Source organism: Mesocricetus auratus, unplaced genomic scaffold (genome assembly GCF_017639785.1).
Source record: "Mesocricetus auratus isolate SY011 unplaced genomic scaffold, BCM_Maur_2.0 Super-Scaffold_6730, whole genome shotgun sequence".
Classification (NCBI taxonomy): domain Eukaryota; kingdom Metazoa; phylum Chordata; class Mammalia; order Rodentia; family Cricetidae; genus Mesocricetus; species Mesocricetus auratus.
In genome coordinates, this window is record NW_024429184.1 from 3228602 (window position 1) to 3250690 (window position 22089).

The 22089-nt window shown below is 49.8% G+C and overlaps 1 protein-coding gene across 3 annotated transcripts in view; it reads left to right on the plus strand.

Annotated features, from left to right (window-relative positions):
* The window catches only part of Epb41l4b (erythrocyte membrane protein band 4.1 like 4B), a 153079-nt gene extending 131265 nt beyond the window's left edge, over positions 1 to 21814 (plus strand). For 2 of the 3 annotated variants that reach the window (XM_040738111.1, XM_040738114.1), the window contains exons 23-25: positions 9733 to 9804; positions 17874 to 18019; positions 21619 to 21814. In XM_040738111.1, coding sequence (XP_040594045.1) covers positions 9733 to 9804; positions 17874 to 18019; positions 21619 to 21688 — 288 coding nt within the window. In that variant the 3' untranslated portion in view covers positions 21689 to 21814. Of the gene's footprint in view, positions 1 to 7124; positions 7242 to 9732; positions 9805 to 17873; positions 18020 to 21618 lie in introns of all 3 variants that reach the window. The other variant, XM_040738108.1, reaches the window with a different exon arrangement.
* Positions 21815 to 22089: the final 275 nt, after the last annotated feature.

The window sequence follows — 22089 nt, forward strand, 5'->3', positions numbered from 1 at the left end:
GTGCTGGAGAAGGAGCTGAAGGTTCTTACGTCTTGACTCACAGGCAACAGGAAGTGGTCTGAGACACTGGGTGTGGCTTGAGCATATAAGACCTCAAAGCCTGCCTCCCCAGTGACACATTTCCTCCAACAAGACCACATCTATTCCAACAAAGCCACGCCTCCTAATAGTGCTACTCTCTTTTGGGCCATTTTCTGTGAGACCACCACACCACAGGGCCTGGTCTGTTGCAGTGCTGGGGATTGAACCCAGGGTTTCCCGAACACTGTGCAAGCATCTGCCAGATGAACTGCATCTTCAGCTTCTGCTCTCCTTTTAAGAATCTTGCACTGGAGCTGGGCGTTGGTGACGCACGCCTTTAAATCCCAGCACTCGGGAGGTAGAGGCAGGTAGATCTCTGTGAGTTTGAGACCAGCCTGGTCTACAGAGGGAGTTCCAGGACAGCCTCCTAAACAATACAGAGAAACCCTGTCTCAAAAAACAAACAAACAAAACAAAACAAAACAAAAAGAATCTTGCCATTGGATAGAATCCTGTCTTCCCTAAAGCAGGGCTATCAGGACGTCACTGTTTGTCTCAGAAGAAGAAAAGGAGGAAGGGAAAGGGAGGGAAGCACACACAGACACACATGCTCACACACACTCATACTCACTCATACACTCGCACTCACTCTCACTCACACACACATTCACACACTCACATACACACTCACAGAGAGAGAGAGAGAGAGAGAGAGAGAGAGAGAGAGAGAGAGAGAGAGAGGCCGCACATTGAGAGCAGAAGGCAACACCACTATATGTAAAGTATTAGTAGATAATATGAGCAAACTTGGAAGCAGCTTTAGGCTAGGCTCAGTCTGATACCTCAAGAAAGTTGACCATAAATCATGGATCACTTTGGGCTGGGCATTATTCGCCATTTGGGCTGAGATAAAAATATGAATGATGTTAGAACCTAGCCCCTGGGAACTACTTTGCACTTGTTATAGGAAAGCTCCAGGTTCGAGGGCAGCTCAAGGGTGTCCAGGTGGGTAATGGCAAACCACCATGTGAGAACGGTTACAGAAGATGCCCAGGGAGGGGCCCGGAGGAGGTCATCGGGCATCAGCTTGCAGAGAAAGGACTCTTCAGAAGGCTCTTAGGAGAGTCTGGGTAGACACAGTGCTCGTCGTTTCTACGGCCACCTTTTTAGCCTAGCAAGTTGGAGCAGTCTAAGAGCAGCCGAGAGCTGCCAAGGAAGACCCTGCTCAGGGACCATCACAGTGGAGCATACGTCATGGTTCATATGTGGTCTTCTTGAGGAGTTGCCAAGGCCAAAGTACCCTTTTCCCTGCCTTTCCAACAGAGTTGACCACAGCTGATGACCTTTCAGCATGATCTCATCAGCCTTCTGTCCAGATGCAGAAACTCAGTCCTGGCGTAGGCAAACCACACAGGACTACATGGGATCTGGACTTTGGTATCCAGCCCCTCCTCCTATGCTCTCTGCGTTGGATTGGGAAAAAAAAAAAACATCTGGCCTCCTCTTTGGGAGAATTTTGCCACTTTGAGAAGAAGTGATTTCCAGTATGGGGAGGAGAAGAGGGCCGGGCATGGGGGACTCAGAAAGTGACGTCCTGGGTCAGGAGCTGCCGGATACTTCCCAGATGAAGCCTCTTGTCCAGGAGGGCCTTTGGAGATGGAATCCCTGACAGCCACCTGAGAACATCCCGTCCAGCTGCTGGGCAGGTAGCCGGAGAGATCTGGGAATGCGTAGGGTACGTCCTGAAAGCCTATGAAGGAGAACAGAGGAGACAGCTAAGTTCTGAGGACCATGTGGAAGGAAGTACGTGTAGCAGGAATTTGGAGCCAGGGGAAGCTATCCCTCTGAGTCGGGCTGATGGGCAACTTCCAAGCTGTTCAGTTCTGTTGCAGTGGATAAAACCATATGTGTCTTTGTACACTGCTGTCCCCTGTCTGGGACCACTGTATCTCACGGTGTGAAGAGGAGTTTGTTGGACAACTAAAATAGTCTCACCGGAGCATAGCAGCACACACCTGTAATCCCAGCGCTTGGGAGGCCGAGGGAGGAAGATATTGCCATGAATTCCAGGATGACTTGGACTATAGTGTGAGATGCTGCTTTAAAAAGAAAAAGCCTGCACTACTCTATATCAAGAGCCAACATGAATAAAGTATCGCTTTACTAAAGGGCTCGGTAGATCTAAGAACTGTGGTCAATTTATTGACCGTAATTAAGAACTATGGTTCAAGTGCATCATGATGTTTCACAAGAGTAATGGGATTCCTCTCAAAAACTTGTGTCCGTTCATATTAGATACAATTACTTGTGGGATCAAGACATCTTGGCTTGGATGTTGCAGACAGGCGTTGGAAAAGAAACAGCACATAGTAGGGACGCCTAGAGGTGTGCCTGGCGACTGTCCCGTTTCAGGGACTGTCACCCTCCCACACGCCCCTTTTGGAATGCCTGTCTACATCTTTGGACAGCTCTGACTTAGCTGTGAGATGGGGTCCAGGATGCTGCACCGTATGTGCAGCCGAGGTCCTTGGGCCACAGCCACCCAGCGAGGCTCACGGCGACTGCCTGTCCTTGGGGTGTCTTGAGGTCCGAGTATGCAGCATATGTAGGTTCTGCAGAGGATGTGTCTGGGACCGTTCACTGGCACCACAGACTCTGACCTCCCCTTGTCCCGCGTGAGTCTTGTCTCCCTGAGTCGAGAGAATGGAAGGGAGGGAAGGAAGGCTTGGCGACCCGCTTTTCCCTTTGTCTGGTCCCCTTTCATGCCCCCTCCTGTCCCACTCTCCCATTGGACAGTTCAGGAAGGAGTGGACTCGGCACTGGGAGACCAACCCCCCAGGGACCGCTATATGAGCAACTGTGTCCGCTGCGTTGTCCTAGACTTGAGGTTGGGGTGCAGCCACGAAAAGCGCAGCTCCGTGCCTGGCTTGTACCCAGCTGGTCAGTGGGAGAGGAGCTTTGGGGCCACCCCATCCGGTTTTTCCCCTACAGACATAGAAACCAAGGCTCAGAAAGGGATGTGCACTTGTTCAGACTCACATAGCAGGTTGCATCAGGCCTAAGATGAGATAGAACCCAAGCCTTATGGCAGGTGACAGAGTCAGGATGTGTCTCCCCCCCCTGCCCCGCCCACCTGAGTCCCTCTTCCTTGAAGCTTGCCAGAGCCTAGACTTGGGGGAAGCTCTGGGATGGTCTCGAAGCCTCAGCCCAAGCTGGGTCCTGCAGTTCCCTTTCGAGATAGGAATGGAGAAGGTTGTGTCTGCCGTCTAAGAGACTCAGCAAGGGTGAGGCATGCTTATTGGCTGCCAGATCTGAACTCTTGGTCCCTGGTCTCTCTCTCTCTCTCTCTCTCTCTCTCTCTCTCTCTCTCTCTCTCTCTCTCTCTCTCTCTCTCTCTCTCTCTGTCCCTCTCCCTCTCTCTCTCCCTCTCTCTCTCTGGATCTTCCCCTCAAAAGAGGAAGCTACACTTTGCTAGACAAGAATGATAAAATTCTATTCCAACACTCATCACACAGCAGGTGGCCTCCCTCCTGAAGTCACCTTTGAAGCCCAGCCTCTGTCCAGTCTCCTCTCTTTTCCTGACTGAGATATCTGCAGTGCCCTGTAACCCTCAGGCCAGCACTAGAAGGGGACTGGAGAGGGAGAAGAATAGGACCAGATGTTCTGGCATCCATTCAGGAATGTTCCACCGAGATTCTGTGAGGACTAATATCACGTTATGGGCCCAGTGTCTGTGAAGTAGAGTATTTCTAAGTATCCAGATCCAGAAAAAAAGAAAGGAAGAAAGAAAAAGGAGTCAGAGGGGGAGCCGTAGGCACACATAACCCTGCCTCGTATTGGGTCAGCCGGTCCGCCTACCTCCTGCTAGTAAGGGACAAAAATATCTGCCCCCTCTCTGTTCTTGACTCTTGCCCTGCAGGGCTTGGCCCTCTCTGAGTTCTGTATCTTATAAACCACTCAGCCATGAGGCTACAAAGTAGAGCAGTGCACCCTGGAACTTGGCATGTTAGTGAAGTGTGTAGGTGACCAGGAGACATTGGTCTGGTCCGAGGAAGGCCACATGGGATATGGGATCATACCCCGGCTGTATGTCAGGGCTGGGTTTCCAGTTGACTCAACAACTTAGTACTTGTTTGGGGTTCCATTCTTGGCTCCATTCTCCCAGGTAGGCTGAAACTTAACCTCAAGTCCAGGTGTCCATCTGTCTTCCCATGACTTCTTTGCTCCCCAGGTTCCGGGTGGGGGTATAGAGAAGTCTGGTCAGTTCACTGTGTTATCATTTGTAGATATATCTAAGATGCTCTCTGCATGTCCAGTGGGGCTTCTGGAACAAACCGCTGTTTGTTTTCACTTACAGACCATCGTTCTGTCCTGAGGTCATTCTGTCCCGGAACCTGCTGCCTCCGTATCTCTACTTGACTCTGGTCTTCCTTGTTCTTTAATTCCTGATGCAGTAGAGACAGAGCTAGCTCACTGTGGCCTCATTACTCAATATTCTAGACTTTCTTCCTTTCTCTATCTGCCTGACTTTCTCTTCTCTACTCAGACTCCCAGTGTCCTATGAAAAAGAAACACCCACAATCCATTATTATCCATTGATGCCAAGAATCTTCCCATTCTCCCAAAGAGTCACATTTTAGAACTCAAAAGGCTAATTATCTGTACAAAGACATGGTGTAATAAATGCAGAAATTACCCAAGCAAGTCTAGCCAGGAGAAAAAGCAAATTGGCATATAGAAGTATCCTGTTAGAAATGTTATTGATACTTTGTTTCCTGACTATTGAGTAAGAGTCAAGGTTGTGAATTTACTAGCAGTCCAGGAACATTTGTTTGCTTACACCTACTAAGGTGTTTATTTAGGAAGGTCAGGATTATTGGAGTGATTACTAGCATTTACCATAAAAGTCCATCACTGGTCGAAATCTTGAGTCATTTCTAATGATCACCTGTCCATATTCTGACCATTAGATGATACAATGTGTCTTGGTTATTTTGTGACAGATTTTATTTCCTTCACTAAACATATTGAGTTCCCATCTCTATTAGCAGGAGCAAGGGCCCAGGGGCTTACATGGGGAGGATCCCTGGTGTGGCTGGTCCTAGCTGGAGCAGGGACACCCTTGTCGGGTCCAGTCTGTATTAGCCCCACGTTGCAGGGGCCATTTACCATGACTGATGTCTTTGGGGCTGCTGTCGGAACCAGCCAAACAACCCCGGGTCCAACCCTGAGTGGGGGAGTGTGGACGCAGGATAGACTAACTATCCAGTGGTGTCAGAGAAGAGACAGAGACATCTGGTCATATCAGGAGGGCAATCCATTAACGTTGAAGGCACCCAGTTTATTGTTCCATCATCTTAAGTAACCATCCAAAGGTGGGGGCAATGGCAGAAGGCATCTATTGTCATGAATAAAGGATTGATAGCAATTATTTCCCCTAATCCTAGAGAAACTCCTTTACTCAAGCGCTCAGGCACCTCCACACTGGCACATCCCACTAGCCTTCAGGGTGGGTGTAGACTCGCTCTGGCCCAAAGCTATTGCTGTTTAGAATAGGAGCCATTCCCCACCGAGGCTAAGCCATCCAATGGCTATCAGCTGGCATCTAAAAGACAATAGAAATTCTGAGCTGTCTGGAACTCGTGGCTGGGTGGAATATATTTCTAAAATATTATAGAGGGGGCGGACACACCCTGTGGTCATGATGCCTGCCAGGCTCCTGCAGGTATCGTCCTGTAACTTCTTAAGCAGGTAGGATTTCTCCTGAGGACCAAAAAGAACAGGAGGGGGATTTTAAGTAGGCTGGTAAACTTAAACTACAGGTGACTAATGTGGATTCGCTTAGCTCCGAAGAGAGGACTTAGAAACAATCAACAAAGAGTGGGTGGAACCCGGGATTTCGACTCGGCAGAAGAAACAGTTCCTGCGTCTCCCCAAGCGCGCATGTGAAGCAGGGTTGTCGGGGCGGTGATTGCTGTGAAAGCCTCTGGCAGCTGCTCAGCTCTGCAGTTGTCGGAGGGCAGAATCAGAAGGATTTAGAGAAGGAAGGTGGCCTGTAATTTCCTTGATCATTCTTTTTAGTGAGAGCTACCCAGAGGCTGTGTTTTAATCCTCACTGTGGGATGCTGCCAAGTTTCCCCCGAGCTAGATGATGCCTGTTTGTTCTCTGGAGTGAGTGGTCCCTCCCTCAAAATCCCACACTAACCCTATCTTCCTAACCCTGAACATCTGTTTCCATCCTCATCCTCACTCAAACAAGCTCTGTTGCTTTGCTGGGCACATGGCATTCCACAGAGCCCTACCCCTGGGGGGAGGGAGGTGGTGGGAGCGCTGGCATCCCAAAAGTGTGGCACTTTCTTCCCAATGCTTGGTATGTCTTCCATCTGAGCAGAAGTACCCCCCCCCCCTACTTCCAGTAGGAGATGCCTAACCCGGGACTCATCACGGCTGAGAAAGTTGGGAGATCCCTGCCTGAGTTCTGAACCCGCATGGCAGAGAACCAGAAGTATGAGACCGTGAACTCTGGGCTTCTTAGGGGTGTGACTGTTCCTGGGCATCCTCTGCTGGACACTCATCAGCTTCACACCACAGGCAGTGCCCTCCCTTGGCTGAGGGTGGGAAGGCGCTGGGCGTAGAAAGCAAATTGCTCTCAAGTGTGTGGCCAGCCCGCATATCGCTCCCATGCCTGCCATTGCTAACTCATGGTGCTGTTCGTGACTTGGCCTGGGCAATGCTTCAGAACCCTAGTGACACTCTCAGATCGGGGGACTGCGGGTGGGGGACTACCCCCAGTCCTATGCTCCTGACACAAGGAAGACAGTTTGGCTCTGCCATCCCTGGGAAGGGGCTTGGTTTGCCCTTCTGCTCATGGATTGGAGAAGAGAGACAGGGAGGAGGATAATGGCGGGACTGGCAGTTAGCATGCCAGAGGCTCACGTTGTCTAGAGAGCAGCTATGGTGATGCTGGCTCGAGGGTAGTCTGGGTTGCCAGATCTGTCTTGCAGTGTGCTGTCTTTCTCTCCTTCCCCTCCCTTGTCTCCTCTCTCTCTCCTCCCGTCTCACCACCTCTTCCTCCCTGTCTCTCCTCCTCTCCCCGCGAGCAGGCAGAGCCCGCCAGCAGCCCCCACTGTGCCCGCTCTCGCTGCTCTCCTCCACTCTCTCTCCCAATGAAGGAAGAGACCACTGGAGTTTGCATGTATCCTCCAATCAAAACAAGGCTGGTAGGTACCCCTGGCAGGGTGGGGGCCTGCTGGGACGCGCGAGGTGGCAGGAGCCCCAGGTGAGGCAGTAGCTGGATGGATGGATGGATGATGGATGGGTGGATGGATGGATGATGGATAATGGATGGAGATGGAGATGGATGTATGGATGATGGATGGATGGATGGATGATGGATGATGGATAATAGATGGATGGATGGAGATGGATGGATGGGTGGAGATAGATGGATGGATGGAGATGGATGGATGGATGGAGATGGATGGATGGATGATGGATGGATGGATGGATGGATGGATGGATGGATGGATGGATGATGGATGATGGATAATGGATGGATGGATGGAGATGGATGGATGGGTGGGTGAGTGGAGATGGATGGATAGATGGATGATGGATGGATGGAGATAAAGATGGATGGATGGATGGGTGGGTGGGTGGAGATGGATGGATGGATGGATGATGGATGGATGTACAGAGGCGCCAGACCTCTCAGGAGCCCTGCTATTGGGGTACTCTTATCCCTGGATGGATGGGGGAGTTTGGGGATCTGGCTGGGATTGGCCAAACCAAGACACATTCCCTACTCCTACCCCCCTTCCTCCATAGCTCTCAAGAACCAAGAGCCATTTGCTTTCTCATTAAAGCTAATGAGAAAAAGATACTTAGCTAGAAAGGAATACACACTCCGGTTAGTCACCTTCCTGGGGTCCTAAGTGTCTGTCCTGTGGCAAATAAAGTTTAAATTCATCCTCCCCCCTTTTATTTACTGACATCATGACACACCAGGAGCGCTACACGATGACCTGGAAGGAACCATCTTACCCATAACTGAGCATATCTTTAACCTCTGTCTGTTTTCCTCCGTTTAGTCACGCTCATTCATAAAGTCACCCGTTAAGTAGCCGTCACCACGCTGTCTCCTGTTTTCCTCCTTTCCTGTAACGCTGTTTCTGTCTTGCTGTCGTCCTCCATGGCCATTCATAATCCGTCAGGCAAAGGTTCATCGTGGGCCTCAGCCCCTCGTGTTAGGAGTTTGTCACTGTTCCAGGGGACATGAAGCATTTCTGTGTCTGGGGTTTCGTCTCCTTAGTCTAGACCCTTCTGCGTGATGTAGGATGACTTCTGCCTTTGCTTCCTTCTGAAATGGAATGTTCCACAAGGATGCAGTGGGCTCTGCCGTGCCAGTGAGCACTTTGGAGGGTATCGTGGGAATGTAGCTTCTCACACGGCAATGTGGAGCCGCTGTTTGAAGCTGCCAGCGACCACGTTTCATTAATAGCTGTAAGGAAGCACTTTCCTGCCTGCCCTGGTTGGCCTGAGAACTTACCTGCAGGTTTCCTTTTTGCTGTGGTATTTGTTTCCAGACGCCGTGCCAGCCTGTTAGGCCAGGCAGAGAGAATGGGAGAATGTACTGCGCGGTTTTGGCTCAAGAGTCTTTGGGAGCTTGGGGCTCTTTCTGGGAATTTAGGGATATTTATCTGAACAGATTGGACTGAAAGGAAAGTTGGGTCAGGGTAAACATCATCACTTGAATATTGCCAAGGTACTGTTAGCCCCATATTGACTGACACCTGCTCTGCCTGTTCAGAAAACGGCTCCTGGTTTGAGTCTGTGGTGTCCCTGTGCCTCCCCTCCCTTTAGAACAGTGTGAAAGTTCCACAGTGCTGTCCTAGAGTCCACAGGCAAGATCAAGCTGCTGCCCCTGGGCAGGGATGGCCTCTGCCTTGTCAACAGCCCCTGCCTGCACAGGAGGGGTGTCTGTGGGCTACAGACAAAGCTTGTACCAAAGTCACCAGGCCTCTGGCTCTCCTGGTGTATGCTGGTTCAAAGAAATAATTTTCCAAGGCCTCCAAGAAGCCAAAGACAGAACGAGCAAAAGGAAGCAAAGAGAGGCCGCCCTTACCTGCTGGCCGGCGCATTGGCCTCCTGAAACTACTGTCTGTATGTCACCATCGCTCACTTCCAAGTACATTGCCTTCTGTCCCCAAGGGCCATAGCGGCAAGATATTTTGCACGGCTGTGTGCTCTTTCCAGGGGTTCTGCTGCTCAAGCTGTACAGGGGTTGAACCATGCAAGGCATTTGTCAGGGGCTGCCTTCTGGTTTAATTGACCCGCTAGCCTTAAGATATGCTGTGTCCCCAACAGACCAGAAGCCTCTTGTCATGTCCCACAACTGTGGCAAAGCCCTCAGAGGCCTCCCCAGGTACATTAGGGATGGCATCCTCATCTACCTTGAGCGTAGCCTTTTCTGGAGCAGGCTTGGGGCACAGGCCCGAAAGTCCCCGTAAAGGGAGTTAGTTCTAGGAAAGGCAAACAGGCCTTATCCTGTAAACCCAGGCAGAGAGGCCCGCCTCCTCCGCCGCAGACAGACGAAGGCTCCTAAACTTCCCAGGATCCTTCCTCTCAGTTCTAAAGGTGTACTGCTAAAGACTTCAGAAAGTTTTGTGGCATAAAGGTAACCATCTTCTCTCTCTTTTTTTTTTTTTTAAGATAAAAACATTCCCGGCAGAACCAGTGTTGAACCCGTTTCCTGATCCCTTCGCCACAGGGCCACAGTTCATTGTGAGTAGCCTCAGATGGTAAGGCCACATGGTAAGCCTTCGCTTTCCCATGGAGAAGGCTGTGGGGGGAAGAGGTACTGTGATCTGGGTCTGTTTTACTCTACGCAGGTGAGATTCACAGAAAATTGAGCATATTAAGAATCTTCAGGCCGGGTGTTGGTGGCCCATGGCACACCTTTAATCCCAGCACTCGGGAGGCAGAGGCAGGCAGATCTCTGTGAGTTCGAGGCCAGCCTGGTCTACAGAGCGAGTTCCAGGACAGCTTCCAAAACAATACAGAGAAACCCTGTCTCCCCCCACCCAAAAAAAGACTCTTCAGTAGCATTTACTGTATTTATTGAACAATGGCCATCTCCCTCTCCTTCCAACAGTGCTTTCTGTGAGAAAGAAAGACCCAGTATTTTCAATATTTCCTTTCCACTGCACCCCTGGTGCATTCGGTACTCATGAAATTCGCTGGGTGTCTGGGTAGTTTTAAAGATTCAATGAGGCTTAGGCCTCCTTTTTTTTTTTCTTCAGTGTGGGTGTATGTGTGGTGTGTGGACACTTACTTGTGTGCAGGTGCACATGAGTGCATGTTGGTGTGGAGACCAGAGGTTGATGTTAGGGGTCTTTTTTTTTTTTTTGATAATTACCCACATCATTTACCGAGGCAAAGACTTGCCAAACCCACAATGCACCAGTAATTCCCCTAGTCTAGCTGGCCAACTGGCCCCAAGGGTCCCTGCCTTTGCCTTTAGAGCTAGGATTACTAGGCAGGGCCACCATGATGGTCCAGTCCAGCTCTTCTGTGGGTGCTGGGGCTCCGAACTCCAGTCTCCACGCTTACATGGCAAATGCCCTGTCCCCCGAACCGTTTCTCCAGATCGCTTGGGCTTTTTAAAAATTGCATTTTTGTCTTAAAAAGGCTCGTACGAGCATATATTGTACGTCGAGTGCACTCCCCTCCCTGTTCCCACTAACCGTCTGTATTCCCTCAGTTTCCACAAGTACTTTTAGGGTACTAGTCTGGGGTCCAGGCTAGCCTCTGCCTCCTAAGTGCCAGGACTAAAGGCATGTGCCGCCATGGCCCAGCCACGTTTTTTTTTTATTTTCATGTAACATCATGTTTCCACATCCATCTACTTTAGAGCATGAGTCTGTGTTCCTTTTCCTTTTTGTGGAGAGTAATATTCTGCAGGGTGTTTTTTTTTGGGTTTTTTTTTTTTTGTTTTTTACTGCAGTCTGTTTATCCGTGGGGATCTGGGTGGTACCCACTCCTGGCAGTTGGAAATGGTGCTGTCATGTGTGCTTGTTTTTAACACCTGGTGTCACTTGTCTTTTGAGTTGGATCTGCATCTTGATAATGGTGTGTGGCCTTGGGTAAGTCATTTTACCACATAGACCATCTGCTGTCATGGCTGTGTGTATGCGCACGTGCATGCGTTTGTGTGCATGTATGCAGTAAGTATGTGTGTGTATGTGTGTGTGAGAGAGAGAGACAGACAGAGACAGAGAAAGCACTTTATCATTCCTGTGGTGCCATCTGCCTTGTTCTTGACCCAGGGTCTCTCATAGACCCAGGGATTACTGGCTTACCTATGCTGACTGGTCGCTAAGCTGAGGGAATCCTCCTGCCTCCACCTCCCCGGCACTGGGATCACAAGCACGCACAGCCACCTATGCCCTACTTAACATAGGTTCTGAGGACAGAACTTGTTTGTAGCAAGCGCTTTACCTACTGAGCCATCTCCCAGGAACGGTGATAAGAAATAGCCAGTTGAAACATGCATCAGAAGGGACTGAGATCCAAATGTCCTTTTTGTAATACAGATCTCTCTTAAATGTCTGTGATGACTGCTGACTTCCCAGGCCGCAGAGATGGGTGATACAAAGACCTGGACCATGCTTAAGTCCTGACCTTGGTCTCCTCATGACCACTTCTTTCCCTGTCTTCATGAGACAGCTTATTTAAATTCGGAAAATGTGTTTAGACACCTTTGAGATGTATTTATTCTGCTTTATGTGCATGAGCATTTCACATGCGTGTACAGATGTGTACCATGTGTGCCTGGTGCCCATAGAGGTAAGAAGAGGGCATTGGATCCCCCTGGAACTGGAGTTACAGATGATTGTGAGCCACCATATGGGTGCTGGGAGCCAAACCCAGGTGTTCTGTGAGAACAGCAAGTACTCTTCGCTGCTGAGCCATCTCTCCTTTTCAAACATTTTGAATGTCATGTCTCCTTCCTCCCCAGAATGACAGCAATGATTACTTCCACCCTTCTTTTTTAGATGCCCAATCCGTTCTTTCCTGGGAGTTTCTGCAGAATCGCATTTTATAGTGGGCCGCTACCTATAACAGAAGTGAGAGACTTCAGTCCTCCCCCACTTCCTCTCCCTGTCAGCCCCTCCCGGCGGTCAGTTGTGATCTCTGAACTCACGTGGTCCATGAGACTCTCAAAGGTTTCTGTCTTCCCTGGAGGATCCCCAAGGGGCCTGAGGTAGCTGATGGTTGCTACCTAAGGAGACTTCAGCCCACGGCATGAGAGGGGGAGCAGTGGTTATTTTAGGTTTCACAGGATGAACAGACGTAAGAAGGTTGTTGGCCACCTCTATGCGGAGGGAAACTAGATGTCTAGAACATTTATTTTTGGGTCAAGAGCTACCTGGGCTATGCCAAGATGCCTGCTACTTTTGTCCTGGTGCTTGTACAGCCAACCTACCCTGCAGGTTTTGCTGGGATCTCTGCTCCAGTTCCTTCAGTTGGCCAGAATGGGGGAACTCTGGTCTCCTTCCCAGCCTTGGCAGTGATGGGAAACACCCAGGGAAGCCCTTCTTGAAAGCTGGGAGCGCAGATGGCACTGGAAGCCAATGTCTGCAGTCACGCTAGGACTTTTAAGAACCGGGCAAGAGCGTCTCGAAGGCAGCTGGAGTGTGGAGAGTGGGGACAGCAGGAACTGGAGTCCTGAGGAGGGACAGGCCACCACACTTTCAAGGGACAGCAAAGGAGGCCAGGGAACTGGAATACAGAGAGCAGGAGCCTGGGGTGTGAGAGGAGAAGGAGGAACAAACGCCATAGGAACCAAGCCAAGCCTGGCCCTTTCCCAACAGCGATAGGAAGCCTTTGGAAGGCGTTAGAACGGGGCAGTGATGGGGCAGCTGTTTTTAGAAAGTGGCTTTGTGGGAGGACATTTGGGTCCAGACAGAACAGGTTTAGAACAATAGCCTAGAAATAAATCTAGGTCAGTAGCTTAAGAGAGAGAGCCTACAGAGCGCTTGCCCCTGAGTGATTTTGATGGGAGGATCAGGGAGAAGTATACAGTTGGGGAGACATTTAGGAGGCTGGCATGACACTAGATAGCAGGGGGAGGGACAAATGTGGTTGCCGGATTTCTGCCGTCCAGAACATAGACAGACAGTGAGTCCGTGTGCTGAGATTCCTGTCACTGTGGGGAAGTCCTGAGGAAAACAACTTGAGAGGGAAAAGAGTCACTGGGGCTCACTGCTCCCGAGGTCTCAACCAAAGACCGGCTGACTCCCGAGGTCTCAACCAAAGACTGGCTGACTCCCGAGGTCTCAACCAAAGACTGGCTGACTCCCGAGGTCTCAACCAAAGACTGGCTGACTCCCGAGGTCTCAACCAAAGACCCACTAACTCCCGAGGTCTCAACCAAAGACCGGCTGACTCCCGAGGTCTCAACCAAAGACCAGCTGACTTCACTGCCTTTTTTTCCTGATACAGTGCAGAGACAGAGACAGCGTAGTGCAAAGGCGTGGCAGAGGAAAACTGCCCCTGTGGCAGCCAGAAGCAGGTAGTGACCAAGGAAGGGTCCCCGGGCATAAGACATACCTGCCAAAGCAACACCTCCAGTGTCCCACTTCCTCCCGCTAGCCCCCACTTCCCAATAGCCCACTCAGCGATGGGATTTTTAACAGATTGGGGCCTCCTCTCATGTCACAGTCACCTGTCTTTATATATGGGGACCAAGCCTTTTAATACGGGAGCCATTCTGGCGAGCCTTCCACGTCAAAATCGTGAGAGCTAAGTGCCCGGGAGAAGCCTATGAGAAAGGACAAACCTGCATGATGTGCTGGCCTTTGAAAGGCTTGGCTGTGAACGAGGAAGCTCCTGCTGGAGAGTAACTCTGGGGTGGGGAGTAGACGAGAGTGAGGACAGGTGGAATAGACATCTGGTTGGCACGGAAGAGAAACTCATATCCCCGGGGTTCTAATTTTCTCATCCCCCATAGAAGGTCATTTCTTCTATCCAAGGGCAAGACGCTTAAACACTCGACAAGCCTCCAGAACGGTCCTGGTTGGAGCCACAAGGCCTCTAACCGTGTTCTAAAAGACCCTGCACAAAGTCAAGCTGGCCATCGGTCCGGTCCCTGTTTGGCCCTGAGTTTTCTTAGTTGATTCTAAAAAGAGAATGTTGGTCCATATCAACCAGGCGACTGCTGCTTTCAAGCCATGGTATTAGATTTCCATACCCATAGCCTCAAGTACTCCCTGTAGACTCCACAGGTCCTCCCAGCGAGATCACTGTCTGAATCCGGCCCTCGTGCCTCTTCCTGGAACCTGCCTGTGTTCTTCTGTTGCCCTGCTTACTTCTGCTGCAAGTGGACAAGTGGATACATTTTATTCGCGGTGCCATGTAACATATTTTAAAAGATACGGGTTAGGGCTCAACAAGAAAATGCATTGCTTCTTCAAGATGGCTCTTGAGTGCAGATAGCGTCACTCTCCACCCCATACATGGGTACACACCCATGATGAGTGTCATGACCGCTGACACAGTTGGTGTTTTTTTTCCCCCCTGGGACCTCAGCCCTTTATATCCACCCGTGCCCTTGCACCATCGGTGCAAATGTGGCCTCAGAAGCCCACCTGTCACCCACTCGTGGAAGCCGCGCAACCTCCCATCAGCCAGATGCTACACACCTTGCAGGCCAGGCTTTTAAACAACACGTACGTAAGTAAATGGCCTTCCCTGAGCACGCAGCCCGTCTCTCATAGGCACGCTGAAGACTCTCTGCTCTGCATCGCCCAGGCTTAGGGACCAGCCGCCTGCCGTGTGGAGCCCCCACCAGCCGGCAGGGGCAGAAAGGAAACAGGAAGCCAGCCACACGCACACTTGGTCCTCCGGTTTTTCTGTGGAAGGAAAACACAGCACCAGTCCCTATTTCACGGAACGAAGCAAGGCACCCAGTTAACCCCGAACTCAAGAGAGAGAGAGGGGCGGTGAGGTCTGATACGACTGTTGTACCCGGAAAGTGGTGAGCCAGAGTGACCTGATGAGCAGCAGTCACATGCACGCACGCAGTTCTCTGTAGCAAACCTCGCACGTTAGGCAAGCGTCGGCGCGCCTGCGAACTTGGCACACCAGCATGTAGAGCTGCTTCTCCAGAGTGACGCTTCGACGGAGACCCGGCAGTAGCTTCTCCTGGGTGTTTCTCTGCTTCAGACAAGTTAGCCTCTCCCTTCTAGGGGCAGATGTAAGACACAAACAGGGCTTTGTGCTTTAAAAGAAGGCAATTGATTATGCACTCGAAGATCCAAGCCTCTTTTAAAAAGATGGTGGTAAATTTCTTCAAAGTCAGAGCCAGGAACCACCATTTAAAAAAAAAGTCAAGTATGTATACATGCACACGTTTAATCTTTTTGATAATACCATATATATATATAGTATTGTTGAAAGAATTTTTTAAAAAAGATATATATATATACATAGTATTGTTGAAAGAATTAAAAAAAAAAAGAAAAGAGGGTCTGGAAAGATAACTCTGGTTAAGAACACTGACCTGGGTTTGGTCCTTGCACTGACATGGTGACTCACAGCCGTCTGTAACTCCAGTTCCATAGGATCCAACACTGATCTCCTGGGTACCGTCTGTGCACGTACATCCATAGAAGCAAAGCACATATGCACATAAAAGAATCAAAAAAAATCTTTAAGGATATGAAGCAAAAACTAAGCATGATAAACTACTGATGACTAGTATATTAATGACAACAATAAGGGATTATAAAATTTCTTCATTTACATTATTTTGTTGTTGTTTATTTTGGTTTTAGTTTTATTGAGAGTCTCACTATGTAGTCCACACCCCCACCACCCTCAGCCTCCCGACAGCTGCTGCTTTTCTTATGCTAGTAATAAGCGTATTTTGCTTTGTAATGAGAATGGCAACCGACTTCCCTTTCTGGACCAGGCAGTGTGCTGTGGGTCAGTGGTTCTGGAAACGCTGTGTATCAGAACCATCTGGAAGTCTTGTGACAGCCTGCCATGTTGGGCTGTCTGGCACCAGCATCTTGAGTGGAGCCTGAGCGTTTTAACCAAATATCAAACTAATAATAGCGTTGCTGGTCTGGGGGACCATACTCTAGATGCACTGTGGCGCCGTCTCAGTGAAGGAAAGCATTAATGCACTCACAAACTCTGCCTCTGAACACTGTTAGTGTGCCTGTCTGTGTTATGTATCTATGTGGATATGAGTAATTGTGTGCAAATGTGTATGCCTGCGCATGTGTGCATGTAGGAGTGTAAAGGCCAGAGATCAACATCGGGCGTCTTTCTTAATCCCTTTCTACCATTTGTTTTTAAGACTTATTTTACTTCTGTTTATATGTGTACGTGTGTGTGACTGCATGAGTGTATGCCATTCACATGTGGGTGTTTGCAGAGGCAAGAATAGTAGTGCCCACAGAGGCCAGATGATGGATCAGATACCCTAGGACTGGAGTTTCCAGCCACATGCCATAGATGCTGGGGAATGAACTCAGGTCCTCTGGATGAACATCAAGCCCTTTGAACCACTAAGGCCCACATCTCCGGATCCCTCCACCTCATTTTTTTGAGGCTTAGTCTCTCCCTGAGAACCTATAACAGGTCCTAAGGGGTCCTCTCGTCTCTGCCTTTCCAGTGTCGGGATGTGTGCTCCTGGGTCTGGCTTTGCACATGGGTGCTAGGGATCTGAACTGAGTCCCACGCACTTGTGTGTGGCAAGCACTTTTCTGACACAGCCATCACCCCTGAGTAATGTTCTTAATTATTTCTTGGAGCCTTCGAGATGACTCAGTACGTAAAGGAGCTAATGACCTAAGTTTGTTCAACTCCTGGGATCCACATGGTAGAAGAGCACTGTCTCCTACAAGTTGCCCACTGGCCTCCACATGCATGCCATGTCACACCACACACACACTCACCACACACTCACACACACACACACACACACACAGTCATTTTTTAAATTCTTTTATTTTCCCCTTTGGTTTGGTTTTTTTGAGACAGGGTTTCTCTTTGTAGCTTTGGAGTCTGTCCTGGAACTCACAGAGTTCTGCCTGCCTCTGCCTCCAGAGTGCTGAGATTAAAGGCATGCGCCACAACCTCCGGGCCCATTTTTTAAATTCTTAAAACTAACAAATAATTTCTTACTGGGTGACCTTAATCGGAGGACTTAAACTCTCTGAGGTTTCCTTTTCTTTCCCATAAAAGCAGTTCTAAGGTGTAGATTTTTTTCATCTTTGAATCTTATGAAGTCAGATGTCTGTTTTCATGCTCATGTGTCTATGTGAGTTCATGTGCACTGTGTGCATGCAGTGCCCACTGAGGCCAGAAGAGGGTATCAGATCCCCTGGAAACTGGAGCTACTGGTGGTTGTTAGTCACCGCCTTGGTGCTGGGAACTGAACCCGGGTCCTCCACTAGGGGGCAGCAAGTGTTCTTAACCACTAAGCCATCACTGTGACCCTGAAATCACATTTACTACAAAAATATAACACAACAATGTCCGAGTGCCGTGGTTTGCTTTCCCCGTGATACATGCAGGAATGATGGCATCTTCCAAAGGGTAGTTTCTAAGATGCGGTGATAGATGGTCTCTGTCTTCACAGGCTGTCAGGAGATAATGAGTGGAGGGTGCTTAGCACAGCATCTGACAAAGAGTAAGGCCGTCTAAGATGACTTGAAAATGTGTGATGACTTCAGCTGTCGCTAAAGTAACAGGCGCCGCACAGTGAAGCCCGGAGAGCAGCAGACAGCGTGAGGGCTGACCTGGAGACTGATCCTCCCTGTCTGTTTCCTCTCCAGGCAGACTTTAGAGAGAACAAACTGAAGTGCTGTCCTGGCCAGTCGTCCCCGTTGATTCCAACAGTGACCCTGCGGCCCCTGACGGAGACGGTGTCCACAGTGCAGACCATCTACACCTCCCGGAAGCCTGTCTCTCTGGCAGCCAGGTGAGTCACACAAGTTGGCACCTACAGGTATCCCCTGGGTAACGGGGAGCCCAGACCTGGACTCTAGCTCACCTTGTGTGGGACTCAGAGCCTCGTTCATTCTTTTCTTCCTAGTGTGCTTGAATGTGTGGGGTGTGTGTACGTACATGTTCACGTGAGTGCATGTGTGCACACGTATGTGAGAGTGCACGTGTGTGTGTGTGTGTGTGTGTGTGTGTGTGTGTGTGTGTAGGCCAAAGGTCACCATTGGGTGGTATCGAGATCAGTTGCTTTCCATCTTATTTTTTGGGGACAGAGTCTCTCATTAAAACTAAAGTTCATGAATTCGTTTAGGCTGGCTGGCCAATGATCTTTAGGGATCTGCTTGTCTCTACTTCCCCAGCCTGAGATTACAGATGCACACACATCACCAAGCCAGGCTTTACTTGGTTGCTGGGGAGCTGAACTCAGGTCCTCACTCACCCTGCCAAGGCAAGCACTTCACTGACTGAGCCAACTTCCTAGCCCCTCCCATCCATTCCTCCATCCACTTGGCCCATAAGGAAAGGTCTCCAAGTGGTACGCTGTGTTCTAGGTGCTACGACTGGACAGTGAACCAAACAGATAAAGTCCTACCCTTCTGGAGCTTGCAGTTTTATACATGAGGGGGTAAGGGAAGCAGACAACCGTGTGTGTGTGTGTGTGTGTGTGTGCACGCGCCCACACGCGCGTGTGAACTCGGGGACAAGGAGTGAATTGAGACGGTGAAAGGCATTGGGACAGGTTGGGATGACAGTCTCAAATTGACACTTGGAGGCGGTGGGGAGCAGCTTGCAGATAGTTGGGGAAGAGTAAGCTTGGCAGAGAGACTGGGTTCCCAGACTTGGTCACACCTGGCATGACGAAGAGAGATTAGGAGCCAGTGTGGTCATGAGAAAAGCTTAGATTCATTCTGCTGTGACTTGAAGAGATGAAAGTAACTCGGGAGACAGGGGAAGAAAGAACGGAGGAAAAGGGGAATTGACACAAAGTAGCCTCTTGGCTCTGGAGAACTGAGGAGTCAGAGACTCGGGGCATCAGTGAGCAGAGAGACCTGTAGATATTAGAGAGAGACAGCCTTGTCTTTTCTGGGAACAGGCAGGGGGTTCCCACATGTTTGTGCTCCCTTTGTGATCTGTATTTCCAGCCATGGGGGCAAGCAAGTATTTTTAGCCTTAAAGTCAGGGAAAGACTAGGCAAATCTGGGTCAAGCCGACCCTTTATTATTAGTTCTGGATAACACACATCTTAAATGATCAGTATGGAGAGCAGAACATTTGCTGACCCAAAGATAGGGCCGCAAAGGAGACAGAGATAACGAGCCTTCCTACCCGTGACAGGTCCCATCACGTGCCTTCATGACCGAGTGAAGCCAGTGTTTCCACACAAAAGGAGTGTGCATGTGTGCGTGCGTGTGCATGGGTGTATGTGTGGGCATGTGCATGTGTGTGCCACGCACACATGCATATGCATGGGAAGGTGTGAGTATGTGCACATGTGTGTGTGGAAGTCACTGGACAAGTTCAGTTGTCATCCTCAGGAACGTTATCCACCCCTTCAAGACGAGGCCTCTCGCTGACCTGGTGCTCACTCATAATTAGGCCAGGCTGGCTGGCTAGCAAGCTCCAGGGATCATGCTGTCCCTACCTCCTCAGTGCCATGTGCCACATCTGCCATTTTTACTTGGGGATGGGACTAGGGTCATTGCGTTCACACAGTGACATGAGACAGACACTTCACACACACACACACACACACACACACACACACACACACACACACACAGCCCCAAACGGGTCCTCTTGTCCTTGAAAGGTAGCCTACGCTACCGCCATCACCATAGCCCACTTGTCAGATACGTTATCCGCAGTCAAGGTGGAGGGACACTGGTAAATATCGCTCAGCGATGGGACCTCCAAAATCAAGTCTCTAAACAACCAAGAGCTCGTGAGGCTAGAAGGTTGATCTAGGGTTTTCCTTGGTAAGTTACAGGGTCGATGACAGCAACCCACTAATGCTGTATGATGGGGAAGTCCTGTGCATATGTCAATAAAGCACTGTTGGCCGATAGGGAAGCAAGATAGGTGGGGCTAGGAGTCGAGGAGGATTCTGGGAAAGAGGAACACAGGGAGTCACAATGCAGCCTCCAGAGGAGTAAAAGGTCCAGATCCTTTCTCCGGTAAGAGAAATACTCAGATTAACAATTATGGGGTAAATACTTAAGTCAGAGATAGCCAGTAAGAAACCCAGCAAATGGCCAACAGCTTCATAATTAATATAGCCTCCTGTGTGTTCATTTGGGACTGATGCGGCTCTGGAACCAGGCTGGCGGGAAGGCTTCACTCAACAGCTGTACATTGGGGCCAGATTGTGTGGGGCCTTGTTGACCATGGTAGAGTGAGATTATTGTTATTAAACTCCCTGAGTGAAATTACTGAAGTTACTCTTTGCCTTTACGAATACACATTTTAGTGACTAACGGGATGGCTCAGCAGCTGACAGTGCTTGCTGTCCTGTCACAGAACCCGAGTTCTGTTCTTAGCACTCACCCTGGGTGGCTCACAACCACCTTTAACCCCCAGCTCCAGGGGATCTAATACCTTCTACTGGCCTCCTTGGACACTTGTACACATGTGGCATGCACACACACGACACACACACACAGACACACACATACACTCAAAAATAAATCTTTAAAAAGCATATACCTTGCAGGTCCCATGCAGTGAGGTACACCTGTAGTTCCAGCTACTTGGGAGTCAGAGCTGGGGGAATTGTCGGAGGCTACAAGTTTGAGACTAGCCTAGGCAACCCTGTCTTTTTGTTGTTGTTTCCAGATGGGATTTCTTTGTGTAGCCTTGGCTGTCCTCGAGCTCGAGCTGTACACCAGACTGGCCTCGAACTCACAGAGATCCTCCTGAGTTAAAGGCATGCACCCTCACTGCCCAACTGGTAGCCCCATCTTAAAAGGGGGAGCAAGAGAGATGCAGAGAGGGAGAAATACTCATCACTTTGAAGAGGTAGATAACTAGACCACACACCGAGGGCTGGGAAGCAAATCTGTGGCAGAATGTTTGTCTAAGAGGTATGAGACCCTGGGCTCCCACCAAGCAAAGCACACACCACACACACACACACACACACACACACACACACACACCACTTTTACACAACTTCCCCTATATTTATTTAAAAACAGTAGAATCAAGATCTATAGGTGGCTTAGTTACTTTTCAGTTGCTGTGATAAAACACCACGGCTGAAGGAAGAGAGAGTTTGTTTTGGCTGACGGTTCCAGAGGGATAAGAGTCCTCGTGGCAGGGCAGAGACAGGGCAGCAAACAACCAGCACATCAGCAGAAGCGGGACTTGGAGAGCTCACATCTTTGTCTTGAACTGTGAGCCCGAAGCTGAGAGAGTGAACGGACGGTAGCAGGCAGGCAAGCTTAGCCGACGCCAGGCATCCCTGCATAGCCTAAGGAGGAAAGTCTAATGATGTCTGTAAGACAGCGTTGAGGTCCTGCACACGCCTGCAGATCTTGAGTCTTTATCTTGCCACCTGATCCTTTGCTGTTCTCTCAGTGCAGAGACGCTCCGGCAAGAACTGGAGAGAGAGAAGATGATGAAAAGACTGTTGATGACCGAGCTGTGAAACTCTGCCCTTGCTGCCTGGAGATGGCAGGGTGCCTTCGTCCGCTTCCTTTCCTCGGGCTCAGTGTGCTCGCTGCGGCACAGTGGACAGCCGTGCGCTCTGTGCGCCCAGGTCTCCAGCGTAGCGGAAGCCAGATTCCGGCTTGACCTCGATAGAAAAGTTATTTTATGTCTCCTGAGCACAAGAGGGTTTTTTTTTTTTCTGCTGCTCAGCACAGGGGAGACAAGGTTTGGTAGACAAGGTTTGGTAGGAAGTTTCTAGAAGGAAGGGAATTTCTGTTCGGGCGGCACCTGTGTGTGTCTGTTAGTAACCCCAGGGGCTAACGCAGCACAGAATCCTCGGCACATGTGTGACTTTTTATGATCGAAACTTGTACCAAGCTTTGGCTGTTTGTTAAATGG